General features: G+C 37.8%; 1 protein-coding gene and 1 pseudogene across 1 annotated transcript; one reads left to right on the top strand and one right to left on the bottom strand.

Annotated features, from left to right (window-relative positions):
* Nucleotides 1-3,505: 3,505 nt before the first annotated feature.
* On the top strand, nucleotides 3,506-4,770 carry LOC112203557 (annotated as a pseudogene).
* Nucleotides 4,771-6,520: 1,750 nt separating this feature from the next.
* On the bottom strand, nucleotides 6,521-17,113 carry LOC112203548 (probable xyloglucan galactosyltransferase GT14). Its single transcript, XM_040505437.1, has 2 exons — nucleotides 16,854-17,113; nucleotides 6,521-7,678 (listed from the first exon to the last, which is right to left on the bottom strand). The coding sequence occupies exons 1-2, from the start codon at nucleotides 17,111-17,113 to the stop codon at nucleotides 7,048-7,050; spliced, it is 891 nt and encodes a 296-aa protein (XP_040361371.1). The 3' UTR covers nucleotides 6,521-7,047.
* Between the last annotated feature and the right edge of the window lie 1,093 nt (nucleotides 17,114-18,206).

Here is an 18,206-nt window from a genome sequence, read left to right as displayed (position 1 = left end):
AGAAGGGAAATAAAGGAGAAAGACGTTTTCAGTTGAGGAATAAAAGAGAAAGATGTTTCAGCTGGAAAATAAAAGAGAAAGACGTTTCAGCTTGGAAATTAAAAGAATTGCCCCATTATGAGAGGAGTTAAGGCCATAAAGGAGACGTTTCAGTTGGGAAAGCCAACCAATGCTCCCCTATAAATAGACAACGTCCAGAATATAATTGGCATCACTTCCCAGCCAAGATCACTTCCCAGCCAAGATCACCCCACTGAGCTTATGGTTTAGGTCCATTTGTGCACTTGTCACCATTCCACAAGTGTAGTACAAAAATTAGCATGCATTCTATATACAACAAAATCGATGACACTTTAAGTGCAAGGGATTTTAACAATCCCCGGCAACGGCGTCAAAAATTGATGCGGTTGAAATAGCCTCACAATTTAACCCTGCAAAATGTAGTTGTCAGTATAGGATAAGCAGGGATCGTTCAGTCCGGGGATTGTAGGGTACACCTACACAAAAAGGTCAATTAACAAATAAAAGAATAAAATGAGGGGTTTTGAAATTTGGTTCCTAATCTACTTAAAATAAAAACAAAACAAATAAAACTATATACAATGATCGACTTCCCTAACCTAGACCAATACCACTCGGAAATTACTAAGTGTAAAAACAGAAAATTCATTTCAACATGCTACAAAAATGTGCCCACCTTAAATGCCTAGATAAGAGCTCAAATGAAAAGCCTCAGCGGATCAATCCACTTATCTGATTCATTCTAATGTAGGCTTGAATCGGAAAAGTCCTTACCAAGCCTAATACTACTAATTTTTGAAAACACTCAGCGTAATTCTCTTAACTAGTAGTATTATCTAACCCTCGAATCAACTCACACGTGCAAATTAACCATTAGACATAGAATTTAACACGTAATTTCCAGAATCGTTTAACCATTGAACATAGTTTTTACCACTTTTTAGAACTAATTGCTACTTGTTTAACTCAGCGTCTTAACAAATAACAATTACTCTTGGCAAATTAAGAAAACACACAAGAACTCTCACCATTATTCTAGCATGCAAACTTATTAACCTAACTCTGAAAATTACCTAAACACGTAAAAGGGCACAAGATTGTAACATGCATCATAAAAGAATTCTCGAAATTAACTCAATAATAAACTGAAAATCTCAAAAATATTAATAAAAATATTCTGAAAATTCCGTGTCTCCAATTACACAACTCGCAAATTGAAACGCACAAAACCGAAATAAAAATTGTAAGTAGAGTCATAGTTACACTTTGAAGCTTTCCTCAGCGGCTTAGCAACAAGGTGATGAACTCGTCTCTGCTATGGTGGTGGAGCGTCCTTGACTCAGCGCCTAAGAGCTTTGTAGATTGATGGATGGATGGTGTCACGGTCTTGTAGGTGATGGAAGTTTAAGGAGTGAATTGGGCAGAGTATCGGAAAAGTTTTTGGCCAAGAAGTGATAGGCAATGAATTATCTTAGCTGGGAAGTGATCTTGGCTGGGAAGTGATAGGCAAGGAATTATCTTGGCTGGGAAGTGATGCCAATTATATTCTGGACGTTGTCTATTTATAGGGGAGCATTGGTTGGCTTTCCCAACTGAAACGTCTCCTTTATGGCCTTAACTCCTCTCATAATGGGGCAATTCTTTTAATTTCCAAGCTGAAACGTCTTTCTCTTTTATTTTCCAGCTGAAACATCTTTCTCTTTTATTCCTCAACTGAAAACGTCTTTCTCCTTTATTTCCCTTCTTCATTGCTTGGTCAACCTGATTTAATAAAGGGCACAAAATTAAATTCTTTTAGAGAAAATAAAAGAAAGTAAAACAATTTAATTTCAGAAAAATACACCCATAAATTCTCTCTTAAGGCCCACAGATTAGCATGACGGTGAGGAATCCTGATCCCGCTAGGATTCTTCATGAATTTTGCGTTTTCTTCCTATTTCACGCCAAACACTCCACAAGACTCTTAAAATGACTCGATGACTCAAAACATGAAACTTAAGGGAGAAACAAGGCTAAAATGGAGCACATACTCATTAATATCGTCGCACATTGTGCTCCTATCAATCGTTTCCTCAACAAAAATTCCATTTTTGAAAACCCTTCAAAATTCTCAAATCAATGAATAAAAATACAATATTTAAATCCGAAAACAATTCATTACCGATAACAAATCATCATATGCTCAAAATATAAAAGATGATAATTAAATAAAGGATTACTTTAGAGAAATAAATGCATGCATCAATATTCAAAATCAAACGTCCACTCACAGTACTGGTTGGCGACCATGCAAACGAGTTCCTTCGTCAAGCGGTAGCTCAATATATCGTCCTGTACACAAGTACACTTCCATAAATGACAATTCGAATAAATAATTACGAACCTAAAGGAAACCTAAAAATCCCTATCTCCATTACTTCTCAAATTCAACCCAAATCACACCCATAACACCAATTCCTCGATTTACATATTCCACAATGAAAATGAGGGAAATCCGACGGCCGGATTTCCCACAATTCAATCACAAAACTCCGAACTTCGGAAAATCACAAACAATTCCAAACTCCTCCAAAATTCACCAAACTTCACATACAAGCTCTACAACATTTATAGGATTTAATGGGCTAAAAATTAGAATCAAAACACTACCCTACATGCTGCAGCCGCCGCCACCACCACCAGCTCCGATGACCACCAAATTTTGGCACCACCACCTACTCAACAGTCCAAGCATTTTTCACAACTACAACAAGTTCCAATTTTACCTGTAAGTGATCGAAATTGGCTGGAGAAGTTTTTCCAGAAAAAACCCAAGAACCCTATGATTTGAAATCGTCGATTCGACCTCCACACTGCAAATCGTGGCTCAAGGCTAGGGGCAAAATGATCCTTGGCAAAAACTGAACCTTCGACGCCGGTTTGGTGGTCGGACATGGCCGGAATCGCCGAAAATCGATGAAAGTTCTGATCGGCTACAGTGAACTTTCAAGGCTCGATGCGTCGTTTTCCGGCCAAGACGCCGTGAGTTGTCACCGTAGGGAGGTTGGGTAGGAGTAGAGGAGTCGACCGGTGCCAGTTGTTCGTTCCAGGTGGCCAGAAGAGGGAGATGGCCGGAGTTACAGAGAGCAGCGAGGAGAGGGAGAAAACGCGGGAGGAAGGAGAGAGAAGAAGAAATGAAAACTTACCGGCCACAGTAACTTTTTCAAATTTATACTATCTACCATGAACAGTAAATTCAGTATTTCGCTGATAAATTTTTCATATGAGCTCCGATTTTTACATACCGCATATGCACACGCTCAGTTTAAAGTCCTCTACAACTTTCATGAAGAAAATTTTCTCAAATTTTGACCTGAATAAAAAGTCAACTTTTAGGGCCACTAAAAGTATTGAAACAAAGTAAAAAGTGAAAGTAAGTGTCGTTTACCATCCGAATGACTAGTAAACAGGTAAATTGAGATATGGGACGTTACAAAATTCAACTATGACCTGCTCAGCAACTGTAAGTCACTTACTTCAAGGAGTACTAGTGATTCTGGTGACGAAAAAAATATGTCCTTACCTTGTGAATATACCTTGGTCCTCAAATTGAGAGCTCTAAAGGTGTTTTAGCAAACAAGAGCTGGTTTACCACAAACCCCTACTTGTTAGAAGTCATATTCCACAACAGGATGAAGCAGTACGAGTGCTTGACAAACATCTCCACTCTGGCTTCAGCAATTTATGTACCATACTACACTGGCCTTGACGCCAGTCTCCATCTTTGGGATACAGAGACTCTTCGGGTAAAGATATAGTCAAGTGGCTTTCAGGGAAACCTGAATGGAAGACAATGTGGGGCAGAGACCATTTCATGGTGACTGGCCGGACTTCTTGGGATTTCAGGAGGACTAACGACAATGCGGAATGGCCATGGGGCAGTGGTCTTAGGTTCTTACCAGAGTCAAATAACATGAGTATGCTTTCGGTAGAAGGAAGCTTGTGGAAAAATGACTTTGCTATTCCATACCCCACGAACTTTCATCCAGCAAAGGATAGTGAGATTATCCAGTGGCAAAACAGAATGAGATATCCAGAGAGGCCTTACTTGTTTTCTTTTATTGGAGCGCCAAGGCCTGGCATGGAGAAATCTATCAGGGGGAACTTATTGATCAGTGCCGAGCTTCAAGTACTTGCAAGTTTGTAAATTGTGGTGCTGATGGGATCAATTGTAACAACCCGGTTACTATTATGAAGGTGTTTCAAAGCTCAGTTTATTGCTTGCAGCCTCCAGGGGATTCACACACTAGGAGATCAGCTTTCGACTCTATGCTGGGCTTGCTGGCTGGTTGTATTCCTGTTTTCTTCCATCCAGGTTCAGCTTATAACCAATATTTATGGCATCTACCAAAGAATCATAGCAGATATTTGGTGTTTATCCCCGCAAAGAATGTGACTGATTTGAAAGAAGTCTCTATTGAGAAACTTTTGCTTGGAATTTCAAAGGAGGAAATTATCAATGAGAAAGAAGGTTATAAAGCTAAAACCAAAGCTGGTATATGCAGATCCCAGGTCAAGACTGGGGACTGAAGAAGCATTTGATTTTGCTGTTATGGGAATTCTTGAGAGAATAGAGAATGTTAGGCAGTTGATTAGAGAGGGAAAAGATCCTAGTATTGGTTTTGCAGATGAAGATAGTTTAAAATACACATTTCCTGAGACACTAGAATAAAGTTTATTGTATGCAAAACTTTGTGTTTAGAGAGCACAAAAAGTGATGATTAAAAAAAAATAGATGTGCAGATTTAGAAATGAAACCAGATCCATATTCCAGCAACCAAAGAATACATCTTCTCTTTTTCCTTTTAAACTAAAAAGATATTGCCAACAAATTTCTACAGCTTGTGGCTAGTTCAGGATATTCGAATTGTGTTGTTACCGCAAGATAAATTTGTATATTTAATTTCTTTTCATAATTCCATAAGATGTATCTCCTTTTCTGATTTGATCAAATGCTTGATCAGTTTCACTTTCTAATATTATTATCTTAACATTGCAAGTGCAGAAAGCAAATTTCTTTGAACTCCCAGCTGATATATCCTGTTATCTGAATCATGAATACTTAAAATAAGCAGTACTGAACAAATAAGCAGTACAGAACAATCAATAGCCTATTACAGCCTCTTGCTTATTGCTTAAACAGTTATAGCTGTAATGACTTCTAGTTATAGCCATTCTATGCTGGCTTTGATGCCAATCTCCATTTGTTGGATTCAAACTGCACTGTCAAGAAAACTAAATGGAAGAATATGTGAGGAAGAGACCATTCTTGGTTTCTGGGAGGGTGTCTTGGGATTTTAGGAGGCTGACAGACAACAGTTCCATATGCGGTAGTAGCCTCTTGTTCTTGACAGAGTCCATGAATATGACGGTTATCAACTGAAGAAAGCTGTTGAAAATATGACATTTTCCGTACCACACAAGCTTTTGTCCAGAAAAAGACAGTGAAATGTTTCAGTGATAGAATAAAGTGAGAAAACAAGAAAGGCCTTACTTGTTGCTTTTGTTTGTCTTCTTTGGTCACCCACTTGATTATCTGAATCTGGAAAGATGAAGAAAGAAAAGGAAGATTATGTTCATAGTTTTTCTGAATTCTATTCCAAGTCAGTCTTGAATCTATTTTGTATGATCGTTTTGGAATACTTTCAACAGTTTATAAAAAGAAATGACAATGTTAATATCACCAACTAACATTTCTCGCTGACAAAAAGTTGGCAGAGATTTCAATTTTTTCAAATTTAAATATCGTGATTTGATATTTAAAAAACAAGAATATGTAAAATGTCCAAACTACATTTAAAGTTACCATTTTTGAATTTCCAAAACCATAAATTCCACTAGATACAAAGGTAAAATCTTCATTTTCTTGTTGTTACCTACATTCTTGGTATTTTAATGGATTGACGACCCTTCCTTCTAGAAAAAAGAAGAAGAAAAAGAGTAGTGTAAGGAGGATGTTTGACCCTGAAGTAGTCTCTACATGACTGCTGTTCAGATCTTGGACTCAGATATACACTTTTTCACTCTATAACATACTAAACCTACATATTGGAATCAACTTGAATCAATCGAAGACTAACAATCTCAAGACAATAAGAACATCAGATCTTTAGTTTATAATTCTGGCAATGCAAGTACATATTCTGAGAGATGCAATATAAATTTGGGACCTTCTATTTGCTTCTCTTTCTTTTCCATCAAACCTCAGAAGTAAAGAACAAGCATTGTGTTTCTAGACCCAGAACTGCAACAATTTTATTTTCATTTATATAACTGCAGTTCTTATTCTACCACTTTTTTTTCTAATCAGAAAGAATTGCACTAAAAAAAAAAAATTATTCTAATGTCTTTGGAAATGTGTACTTGTAACTATCCTCATCTGCAAAACCAATGCTAGGATCTGTTCATTCTCTAATCACCTTCCTAACATTCTATATCGTCTCGAGAATTCCCTTGACAGATAAATCAAATGCATCTTCGGTCTCTAATCTTGACATGGGATCTGCATACACCAGCTTTGGTATTAGCCTTATAACCTCTTCTCTCATTTCCAATTCTTCCTCCTTTGAAATTCCAACCAAGGTTCTCTCAATGAGGCCTTCTTTCAAATCTTCTACATACCTCACCGGAATAAACACCGAATACTTGGTATGATTCTTAGGTAAGTGCCATAAATATTGCAAATAAGCAGTACCCGGATGAAAGAAAACAGGAATACAACCCGCCAGAATCTAGTCAAAAGCTGATTTCCTAGTGTATGAATCCCCTGTAAGCTGCAAGCAATAAACTGAGCTCTGAAACACCCTCATAACACTAGCCGGGTTGTCACACTTAATCCCACCAGAACTGCAATCTATCAACTTGCAAACACTTGAAGCTAGGCACTGATCAATAATCTTCCCCCCGAATCGAGTTTTGCTGGTCAGGCCTTGGAGCATCAACAAAAGTGAACAAGTAAGGCCTCTCTAGTTTTCGCATTCTGTTCTGCTATTGAACCACATCGCTATCCTTTGCAGGATGAAAGTTTGTTGGGTATGGAATAGCATAGTCATTTCCCCATGAGCTTCCTTCAACTGACAACATACTCATGTTCATCGATTCCGGCAAGAACCTGAGTTTACTCCCCCAATCCGAAACCTCATCCGTTTGCGTCCTGAAATCCCATGAAATCCTCCCTACAACCAAGAAATGGTTTCTCCCCCACATCGCCTTCCATTCGGGCCTCTTCGAAAGCCAACCATTGAGATCTCTAGCCGAAGCGTCTCTCACTGTGAGATTGGAATCCCACAAATGGAGACTGACATCAAGGCCAGCATAGAATGGCACATAAATGGCTAAAGCCAGAGATGAGTTTTTTGTCAAACACTTATACTGCTTCATCTTGTTGTGGAATATGACTTCTAAAGTGAACTGGTTTGTGGAGAACCAACTCTTGTTGGCTAAAACCCCTTCAGTGTTTTCAATTTCAGGACCAAAACCCCAATTCTCAAAGTAAGGACACAAATTGGGCTTGTCAGTCCCTCTAGTAAGAAGCCTACAGTTCTTGAGCAAATCAGAGTTGAACTTGGAAGGAAGATCATCATGTATATAAACATACCGACCAGTACAAGAATCTAGGCTAGACCGGGAAGTAATCAAAACGGTTTGGTTCTCACAAACCCAATTGGGTGACCTTGTTTATTCACTAAAAGATTGGCACCATTGTTGACACCCAAGAAAGTTGAATAATCAAATGAAAGCAATACAAAGCAAAAAATGAAGGAGATGAGAGCACTTAGCTATGAGTGGATTCTCCATTGGAGCTTCATGAGAGAGTTGGAGTGAGTGAGAGGGGAAAGAGAAGAAGATGGGAATTTGGGAATTGCTTTGGTTTGGGGAAAGAGGAAAAGAGAAGGGAAAAAAAACTGAAAACCCCACTCCATTAATAATGGGGATTGAGAGGGCCAATGTGGCGTGCAAGTACAAAATTAACTTTAGAGGCATTATGCATGAGACGGAGAGAGCAGAAAACTATTGCTTTTTCTTTTCATGGATTCGAGAAAATTTTCTACTGAGGGAGAAACCCCTATCACTCTGTTGGAAGCTAAAGTACGCGACTAAGCATGAGGACATCTCCAACCATTTAGTCAAAAGTCAAATTCATTTGGAAAATTTGACACCCCTAGTGTCATTACTATTCATTCATATTTTGCATCTCCAACTCCCTTTAGTCAAAAGTCATAACCATTTCATAATTTTAATTATTTTAGATAATTATTTAACTACAATATGAATTTATGTATCATTGATGCGCTCGAAAGCGAGCGCATAATTTAACCCTGAAATGTCATTAGTAGTATAAAGTAAATAGGGATCGTTCTATTCCGGGGATTGAGGGTACACCTGTCATTGTCAAACAATTAAACAATTAAAATTAAAACAAAGTATAATATTCGCAAAGGTATTCACAATTATAAACATTATTTACGAAAATAAGGGGGGATTTTGTTTTTGGTTTTCTTTTGCCGAAAATAAATACTAAATTAACTAAATAATTAAAATGTAAAAACATAAAAACACAAATGGGATGTGAGTACAAGGATCAAAGTCGAAACTCATGATTAAAATTGATTCAAGTTCATCATTGTTCATCATAGTCATGCAAGAGGAGTTGATCATGTGAAACGTTAAAAGCAAACAATTCCCCATATTTTACTTTCAATGCTAATTAATCTAAGTGAAAGCAAATAGACTAATCCTATCAAACATGCATTCAAGCCCTAGAAAGCTAGTCAATCATACATGTTTAACGCAATAAGCACCTAGAAAGGCTATCAACTCAAATGTGCAACTTAGTATGAAAAAGTTCACCTAATTGCAATCTTCTTTGATTAAATTCGGTTTTTGCACAAAACCTTTACTACTTATTGATTCAAGAACACAAAACCAAAAAGTTGATCCATGTTTCTCAAATTCGTAGCAACATTCACATAAAAACCCTAAATGTTTCGAACCATTCAAGATTATCATACAAAAGATTTCTATCATGCAAATTTAATCAAACACTCACACAAAAGCAACCATAAATCGCAATATATGAATCTGAAAATTAACAATTGATCATAAAATTTCAGAAATCAACAAGTGTTCAAACATATGTGTCAACTAAGGCAAGACCAACGAAAATTACAAAGCAAAGGTTACAAGGAGAATCGGATTACACCGTGATGAAGATGAGATGAATGAAGTGATGACGGGTCTCTTGAATTTCGAAAGCAATCTTCAAGGATGGTGATGGAGGTAGTGCACGGCTTGTCTTCTTCTTCCTTGGCCTTGCTTGCACTTCGTGGTTGCCCTAGAGGATGGAGAAGAGCACGGCTAGGCTAGAGAGAGTTTTCTGATTTTTTTTCTAACGTCTAGAATGTAAAGAATGGAACCCCTTGCGTTGAGAAAGTGTGAGAATATATAGGGGACGGCCCCTAGGCCTCCAAGCCGTCCAAAACCCTAAGAAACCTCACGGCATGTGATGCTTGCTCCACATAATTTCCTCCAATGCTTGCGTGCCACATAAGCCCTATGAGGTGGTCCAACCAATCACAAAATTCCAATATTAATTCCCTAAATAATCTTGCCGAAATATAGAGATAATTTCTGATTTTTTGTAGTTCAATTCGGCCAAACTTCCTTTAGGGAATTAAGGAATGTATCTAGACTTCTTTTGAGCTTTTCTTGGTCTCCACTTTTTTCTCTTTCCTTATATTTCTCCCTTGAATATCTCCTTGCCGAATTCTCTAGGGTTTTACACGGCAAATCCTTCTTTTCCTCTTGCTTTGGACGGCAAGGAGTCTCCTAGGGATTATCTTTCCATAAATATTTCCCTAGAAAATCTCAATCGAAATCTTCTTTATATTTTCTGATTTTCCACGTCATTTTCCTTGTTTCTCTCTTGGCTTTGGACGGCAAACTCTCCTAGGGTTTAATCATTGCGTCACAAACCCTAATTGTTTGGGCTTTCGTGGGCCTTTGATCCAATTTGCAAAAAATCTAATGAGTCTTGAGAGTTCTTGGGCCTTGTTGCTTCAAGTTCAAGCCTTGTCACCTTCCAACGTCATAACACTTCATTTTTCCATTTCTTTTTCATGGTAACGTTGGAAACTTCATAGGTAAGCTTTCCTCCTTTTCGCAGGGTTTCCTGGTTGAAGCAGGAAAACTTCTTTTCTTCATTTCTGCTCATTTCCGTGGTTCATTGTTTCTCATTTTTGCTCCCCTTGACTTTCGCAAGCTCCTCTTTCCATTTGTGAGTTCATTTCCACTTTTTAGCTCGGAGGTCCTGAAAATAGAAACTAGTAAGAAAAATAGAAACTTTCCTAAAATGAAAAATGGCAACTTTCCTAAACTGAAAATGGGAAACTTTCTAAAAATGAAAAATAGAAACTACCGAAAATGGAAACTTACTAAAAATGATAAATAGAAACTACAAAAATAGAAACTTTCTACAAATAGGAACTTTCCAAATCAAAGAATGGAAACTTTCCTAAACAGAGTTTTATTAAGGAAATAATGCAGAAAATGTAGGGAAAAGCAAGTAAAACGTCGCATTAAAATGCTCCTATCAATCATATATAATAATCTTATATAATATATAGTCGTTTAAAATTTTTTTAGAAATTTTTTATTTTATTTTTTCAAGTTTTTCTTATTTAAAACTACATTACTCTATTATTAGCCGTTGAGTTTAATTCATCGCATTTTTTTGACTGTCAGATTAGAAATTAAGTAATTATATATTTATTTTTTAATTTTGGTATCAATTAATGTTGGCCTTCCATTTTTAATCGAATTCATAAGGAGTGAATCAGAACTGCTCATTTTAAATAGTGGAAGGTGGGGCCCAGCCTTCTTCCCCTAAGCCATTTTGGCTTTCTACCTTTATTCCTTAGTCATTTTGACTCAAGGTATGGCTCAAAAGTCATTTTGACACCCTTTTGATTTGGGTTGGAGATGGTGAAAAAAAAGCCCCTTAGTCATTTTGGCTTTTGACTCCATTGTTGGAGATGCCCTGAGAACGTAGCGAGGGAAATTGACCATTTGACCCGATGATCATGGTCTAAGACACTCAAAAAGGAGGTTTTCCTTAATACTCTATTAAGATTTTTTTTTATTTTTTCTAAATAATTTCCTTCACCCTTTTGTTACTTAGAGAGAGAGAGAGAGTGGAAGAGAGAGAAACCATAAGAGACTTCGCCGGAACCGGTCACCGGCCGCCAGATTTTGGTAGCCAGATTTCTGCCACTGCCTACCGGAATTTTCTGAAAACCTCACTGGAGGTCCCCAAAGAGGTCGTCGAATATCTCATAGGTCGCCAGAAAGGTTTATTACTCCCAATAGACGTCTGTTGCCCCCCAATAGAAGTAACGTCTGTTGCCCCCCAATAAAGGGGCAATAGAGGTCTATTGCGCCCCAATAGACATCTGTTGTACTAATAGACGTCTATTGCCCCCTAATAAAACTTTCGGTCACCAGAATGGGAACTAATCTTCCTAAAATTAGACAAATAAAACTTTGATTAAAGGAAAAGAAAAAAAAGATTACATCAATTCAAAACGTCTATTGCCCCTCAATAGACTTGTATTGCCCTCTAATAGAACTTTTCTTTTCTTTTTTCTTTACATTCTGCCCTCATTTTACCAAAATATACAGGCTTTTCTAAAAAAAAAAAAAAACCAAAAATAGAGCCAAAACCATTTTAGCAGGTCGAGATCGCCGTAAGCACCAACATCGACCCATCTTTTGTCGGAAGCATGCTAGCCGGAATCATAGTAAGCATCAACATCGACTCCAACATCTTCGCCGGAAGCACGCCGGCCGGAATCACAGTTTGAACGTCGGCCATGTGAAGCAATCACAACAAGTCCTCCTCAGTCGTTGTAATCGGAATTCTGCCGATTGTTGAGAGAGGAAAATGGATTTGGGCTATCAAATTCATTTTCGGATCTTCCCCTGCTCCAATTGGAACATGTCTCTTAGGGTTTCTTCATCGGAAAGTTCAAGGCTAACGAAGGAGAATCAGATCTGCAGAGATTGGGAGATGAAATCGGAAACTGAGATCGGTCCTCATCGCCTACCAGGTCCGACTCCGAGATCGCCTACCAGCTCCTAGTTCTAGCGTCGCGACGCCGAGATGGTTGCTTCGACTGTGGCACTGCTTCGCCAATCAGATATGTGAGAGAGAGAGAGAGAGAGAGAGAGAGAGAGAGAGAGAGAGAGAGAGAGAGAGAGAGAGAGAGAGAGAGAGAGAACGCATGGCATGGATGTAATTTTTTAATTAAGCTGAGGGCAAAAATGTCAATTTAGTTTAAATTTGGTTAGAGAGAATAAAAATCTGTTGTTGGAGTAAGTGAGATAATTTTGACTAATTTGAGTGCTTTGAGTCAAGAACCCTTAAATTTTTCTTTTGGGTTTAGTTTTAATTAAGGATCATTAATTCAAAAATTATCAATATTATTAATTGTATATGTTTATGTTCCCACAATCAAATCATTTGCGCTCATTATTATTGGGTTTAGTGATATAAATTTCTCATTTATAAGTGAGGTCGTGAGTTTGACTAACAAAATCTAATTATAATATATGTGTTGTTTATTTGATTAAAAAGAAAAATCATTTACTCATGAACCGTGACATGTTAGTTAGGTGCCCTAACTAATTCAATAAAAATCACAAAAATAGGGTAATTTGAAGATCAGTAGCAAACTGACCCGCGCAATGCGGTGGTTTTTTTTTTTCAAGTTTCATATGTAATAGATCAATATTCGCAATCTAAAAACCATCAACGTTACTTAGAATATGATTTGTTTTGTTATTGATAATAGATTAACAACAAATGAGACAACAAAAATAAACTTTTTCCATGATTTGTAAAAATTTACAACTACAAAACAAAATTATTCTCCAAAAAAAAAAAACTGTTATGGCAAGATTGTATTTTCAGTCAAAATGGGGCAAAACCATATTTTTTTTAATGAACAGTGCTCTAACGGCTTTAGTATATGTATAATTGGAGGTGTTTAGTGTCGTGAAACTTGGTCCATCTTGACTATAAAGAGTTTCCATTTTGGTGCTGGTGTTTTGGCTGTCAGCGAGAGCGCCATACACTTATGTAATTGCCAGAGAAAATGTCTAATTTGTTAGTTCTCTTGACTTGTTAGTCCATCATAATTTTCCATTGAATTTGTTCTACCTTGGTCAAAAAGTTATGCATATGTAATCAATCTAGTGGGGGGCAATCTGAAAATATGCAACCGGTCAAAGGTGAAATAGAATCCCTCGAACTTAAACATGAAAAACAAAAATCACGTTGTTAAACATAAAAGAAAAAGTCTGGGGAAGGATTCAGTGCACCGACGTGTTGTTTGAACCAAAAATGAGCATAGTGGCCTGACAAGGCGTGTCTTGGAGAAATTGAGCCAATGTCAGTGGCTTATGGCTCAAGTTATATATTGTCGACAAGTTCGAAATATATTATTTAGAGGCTAAATAAAGCCTACCTGCAGAATTATGGAAGATTATGCGAGCTGCAAGAAAAGGAAATGATGGAAGCATGGAAATGAAAAGTCAACTTTAGCACATTTTCCTACTTCAGCTAGGAGAAACCAAGCTAAACAAGGAAGGATGAGCGGCAGACTAACCAAACGAAATCCAAATGAACTAAAACTTTTCAGATTCATTCTAGACATCCCAATGATCATTTCTTATGAATAGTGAAAGAGTTATTTTGGAGTGGAAAACCTTCAAACAATTAGTCCAATTTTCCGAAAGACAAAACTGGAAAACCAACCTGTAAGGAGTCCAGCAGCGTTTACGGCCAAACCACATGGAAGTAAGCTCTGAAATTTTACCAAAATGATCTACACTCATGGTGGATAATTTGATATGAAGAAGTCGAAGGCCCATTCTAAATTCTTGATGGAGATATACTTGAAGGAATAAAGGAGCAGAAAGTGACTCAAAACCACTCCAAAACTCATCATTTTCAATTCCATTAGTGCTTAAGTGCCTAACCCACCATAATTCTATTTAGTCATTTTAGTGCTCCATAATTTCATTAAGTGCTCCATGATTCCATTAGTGCTTAATAGGAAAACCTATCATGATTCCATTAGTGCTTAATTGGAAAATCCATCATGATTTGTTTAAGGCCAATCACTATGGCTTGGTAGCCTATATATAGAGGCTACAACAAGTAACAAAGGACACACACAATTCATCAACTAATCTCTACGATTACTCAAGTCTCTCCGGAGAACCCTCTCTTTCTCTTGTCGGTGATCACACTCCAGTCCTAGTCTTCTCAGGAGCCGACTGTCAATGCCACCAAACCCTCTGTCAAAATGCTTCGGTCCTAGTATCCTCGGGAGCCGACTATAGTACCGCAACCACAATGGTTAAGGAACCAGCCAAGTAAGGGTAACGCCCTCGCAAACCAGCTAAGCTAAAGTCACGCTTTGGTAAGTTCTCTCTACTTCCCGGTGATTTCGCTATGCTCAACCTACAACGTCGAGTATCGACTTGGTGACACAAGACAAAGTCCTCCAGCACGAGGCACAGAAGACCCCCGCGACGAGGTTGGTGCTCTCCTCGTTCACAATCGCTCAAAATAAGTCAGGTCAAGGGACACCCCCGACGACCGCACCCGAACGGTGCTGGCACACCCGCGCAGAAAAGAGACTGTTGACCAGCTCAAGAAAAACTGGAGCCAAACAACTTGCACCGACAAAAATGGATGGTTAAAATAGATTAATTACACTCTTAGGTTATTAATAAAAATATTAATTATAAATATCAATGGTTGAGATCATCTTATAAGTGTTGGGTCATTTGTACCGTCGGCGCATAGAATAATTTCTAATGAGACAAAGATTCAAAAACCACAATCATGGGCGTTAAATTGGGGCATTGCCTCATGGTCTCCCTCCCATGTCATGCGCCCCCATTTGATGTCATTAATAACTTTGCCGTCCAGAGTCATATTGATGTCTCCATCTCCTGCTGCCACGTACTTTCTAGTCAGTTCTTCTGTTCATGCATTTTACATGATAAAAATCAACTATTTAGTGTTATAAAGTATTTTTTGACACAAAGAAGAGGATTTCATTAAGGGCAACCTCAATGGAGGTGCCTATGATCAAAGTCGATTACATCAATGATACACTCTGGTATCCTATCTAGCCAAATAGTGTGGAATTGTGCTTCTAAAGTATTAAAATTTGGTAATCGGGAGATATTGAATCGGTGTCCATTTTCACTTCTGAAAAAATTTGAAAATGAGTTGTCTACCTACTTGCTACAAAGAGATATAATACAATGTTTCATCACTCTTAGAAATGAACATTGAGTTCAGTTATTTTTGATTTAATACGGTATCGATAACAATAGTTGTTTTTTTAGTTGTCAATCGTCTTGTTAATCACGACTTCTAAGAACCGCTAGAAAGCTATTTGTGTGGAACACAAGATTAATAGTTCAATGACTATCAACTCCAAAATTACACCGTTTCAAAACATTATATAACTTTTGGTTAAAAACATAAAATTTATTCATTACGAAAAAATATTCTGTGCACTGACGGTGCAAGAATCAGCAAATCCTATTGTTAATATTTATATGCAACATATTTTTAATAATAAAGAGTGTTATAATGCAATTGCCCGTTAGTACATTATATACTCTATCATTGATTACGTACTAGTCACATGTATGCATGCAAATTAAGAGTGTCGGCACACAATTAATGGAACTTCTCAAACTTCCTATTAGGCCGTGTTTGTTTCACAGAATCTGGGCATTGGGAAAGGAAAGTCTTTCCTTTCCTGTATTTTCCTGCGTTTGGGATGGCCAAGGAAGGGAAAATGATTCCCAAATGAAAAGAAAAGAGGAGGAAACTTGTTCCCCCTCACCCACCTTAGGAAACTGATTCTCCTCCACGGCCCCACCCACTTGCAAACTTATATGACTAAATTGTCCATGCTCAAAATCATTATTTGCTAATATAACCAACTATATTTGTTGTTTGTATGATTTTTGCACTACCCCTGCAATGAAAACTAAAATGTGTATTCTGACTACATTCCTATTCTTTCCAAACACTGGAAAGGAAATTGCTAGGAATTGCAATTTCCCATGCCTATGGAAAGAGCAAGGTATTGATTTCCTTTCCTTTCCTTTCCTTTCCGCGAACCAAACGCGGCCTAAAGGTGACGTATATTCGCCGTCGACTACAGTTTTTAGAGTTGCTCAATCGTGCACAGAAAGTTAAAACTCATCTATGACCGATCTAGGTATGTACAAAAGTACCTTATACAAGAACAATATAATAGACTTGTACTTGGACGAAGGTCATTAGTTCTTTTAAATCTCTCGACCTTGTCACTATTTGTTTATGGGGCCGTGACCACTCACTCGATTTTAGGTTAAAAATTGCCCACTTAATCCACTAAGAATTTTTTAACCCCATTTACCCAATCCAACATTCATTGACAGTTTTGCCCCTATTTTAATTAATAAATTACATCTCTCTCTCTCTCTCTCTCTCTCTCTCTCTCTCTCTCTCTCTCTCTCTTTCTCAGACTCCCTCTCTCTCTTCGATCTATTTTCTCTCTCCTCACCCCTCATTGATCTCTCCCTCCCTCCCTCCCACCTCCGGCCGGCGATATGTTGACCACAGACCCGATCTCTCTCTCTCTCTCTCTCTCTCTCTCTCTCTCTCTCTCTCTCTCGCGGCTCAGAAGGCACCGGACGGCTGTAGAAGCTGCCACCGTGGGAGAAGAAGATGGACACCATCACCATGCTCGTGGCAGCGCGCCGCTACGTTCGATTCCTCTAGCCTCAGGTCGCCGGCGTCCGTGCCATGCCCATCGTCGCCTCCAGCTCCGTGCCCGTCTTGAAACAGCGGTGAGACGAGAGAACACGCTTGCGAGATCGGCACAACCTCCACTTCGCCGGTCTCTGATTTCACGGCTGCCTCCAGCTCCTTGAATGCCTCTGCAATTTTCCTCAGCGGCTTCTCGTTCGCCATTGCAAACTATCTCTCTCTTCTTCTTCTGTGAAATTCTCTCAAGTTCTTTTTTTTTTTTTTTTTTGTAAATTTGGCAGAAGGATTATAAGGAAAGAAGAAAGAAGAATGAAAAAAAAAAAGTTTTATTGAGTAGTTATATATGTCTATTGCGGGACAATAATATGATTATTGGGAGGTAATAATATGAGTATTGGAGGGCAATAATATACATATAAATTGATTAATTGTGCTTGTAGTGTATTCATTTTGATTTTGGGAGTTTATACAATTCACTGGACGGCAATAATATGATTATTGGGAGGCAATAATATGAGTATTGGGGACCAATAATATGCATATAAATTGATCAATTGTGCTTGTAGTGTATTCATTTTGGTTTTGGGAGTTTATACAATTCACTGGACGGCAATAATATGATTTTGGGAGGCAATAATATGAGTATTGGGGGGCAATAATATGATTACTGGGGGCAATAATATGGTTACTGGGTATTAATAATAAATTCAGACGCCGGAATCCGGTAGCCGGATTCCCGATTCCGGTAATCGGTTGCAGGATTCCGGTCATCGGTCGCCGGAGCACAGCAAGGTGGAGGATGATTTCTCTCTCTAAGTGAGAAAGAAAGAGAGGGCAAAAAAGTCTCAAAAATAAATAAAAAGAATGAAAAAAGAATTAATTGGGTATTAGGGAAATAATCCCTTAGAGTGTTTTGGGTAAATGGGGTTAAAAAATAGTTGGTGGAGCAAGTGGGCAATTTTTAAGCTGAAATTGGGTAAATGATCATTTCCCCTTTGTTTATTTAATAAACCCTGAAATCCCATAAATGCAAAACTTTTTACAATTGCATGATCTGGAATTCTTAGAAATTATTCTATGCACTGATGATGCAAGTAACCCAACACTTATAAAATAATTTCAACCCTTGATATTTATTACCAACCTTATTTAAAAAAAACAAAAGGTTTATTTAATGCAATCTAACCATCCATTCATGTTGGTGTAAGTGCATGTCGGTGCTCTGAATCTTCTCCCTTGTCTCATTAAATTATTTATTTGTAATGGACCTTTATCGGTCACTACTATCTCTTTCTCA

The sequence above is a fragment of the Rosa chinensis genome, chromosome 1 (genome assembly GCF_002994745.2).
Source record: "Rosa chinensis cultivar Old Blush chromosome 1, RchiOBHm-V2, whole genome shotgun sequence".
Classification (NCBI taxonomy): Eukaryota; Viridiplantae; Streptophyta; class Magnoliopsida; order Rosales; family Rosaceae; genus Rosa; species Rosa chinensis.
This window is presented reverse-complemented; position numbering and strand designations above follow the sequence as displayed.

Coding starts and splice junctions, on each gene's coding strand:
- LOC112203548 (XM_040505437.1), bottom strand. CDS start 17,113: ATGGCGAACGAGAAGCCGCTGAGGAAAATTGCAGAGGCATTCAAGGAG. Junction 7,679..16,853: donor GTCCATCTTCTTCTCCCACG/GTGGCAGCTTCT, acceptor TTCCCGGTCTAG/CCTAGATTCTTGTACTGGTC.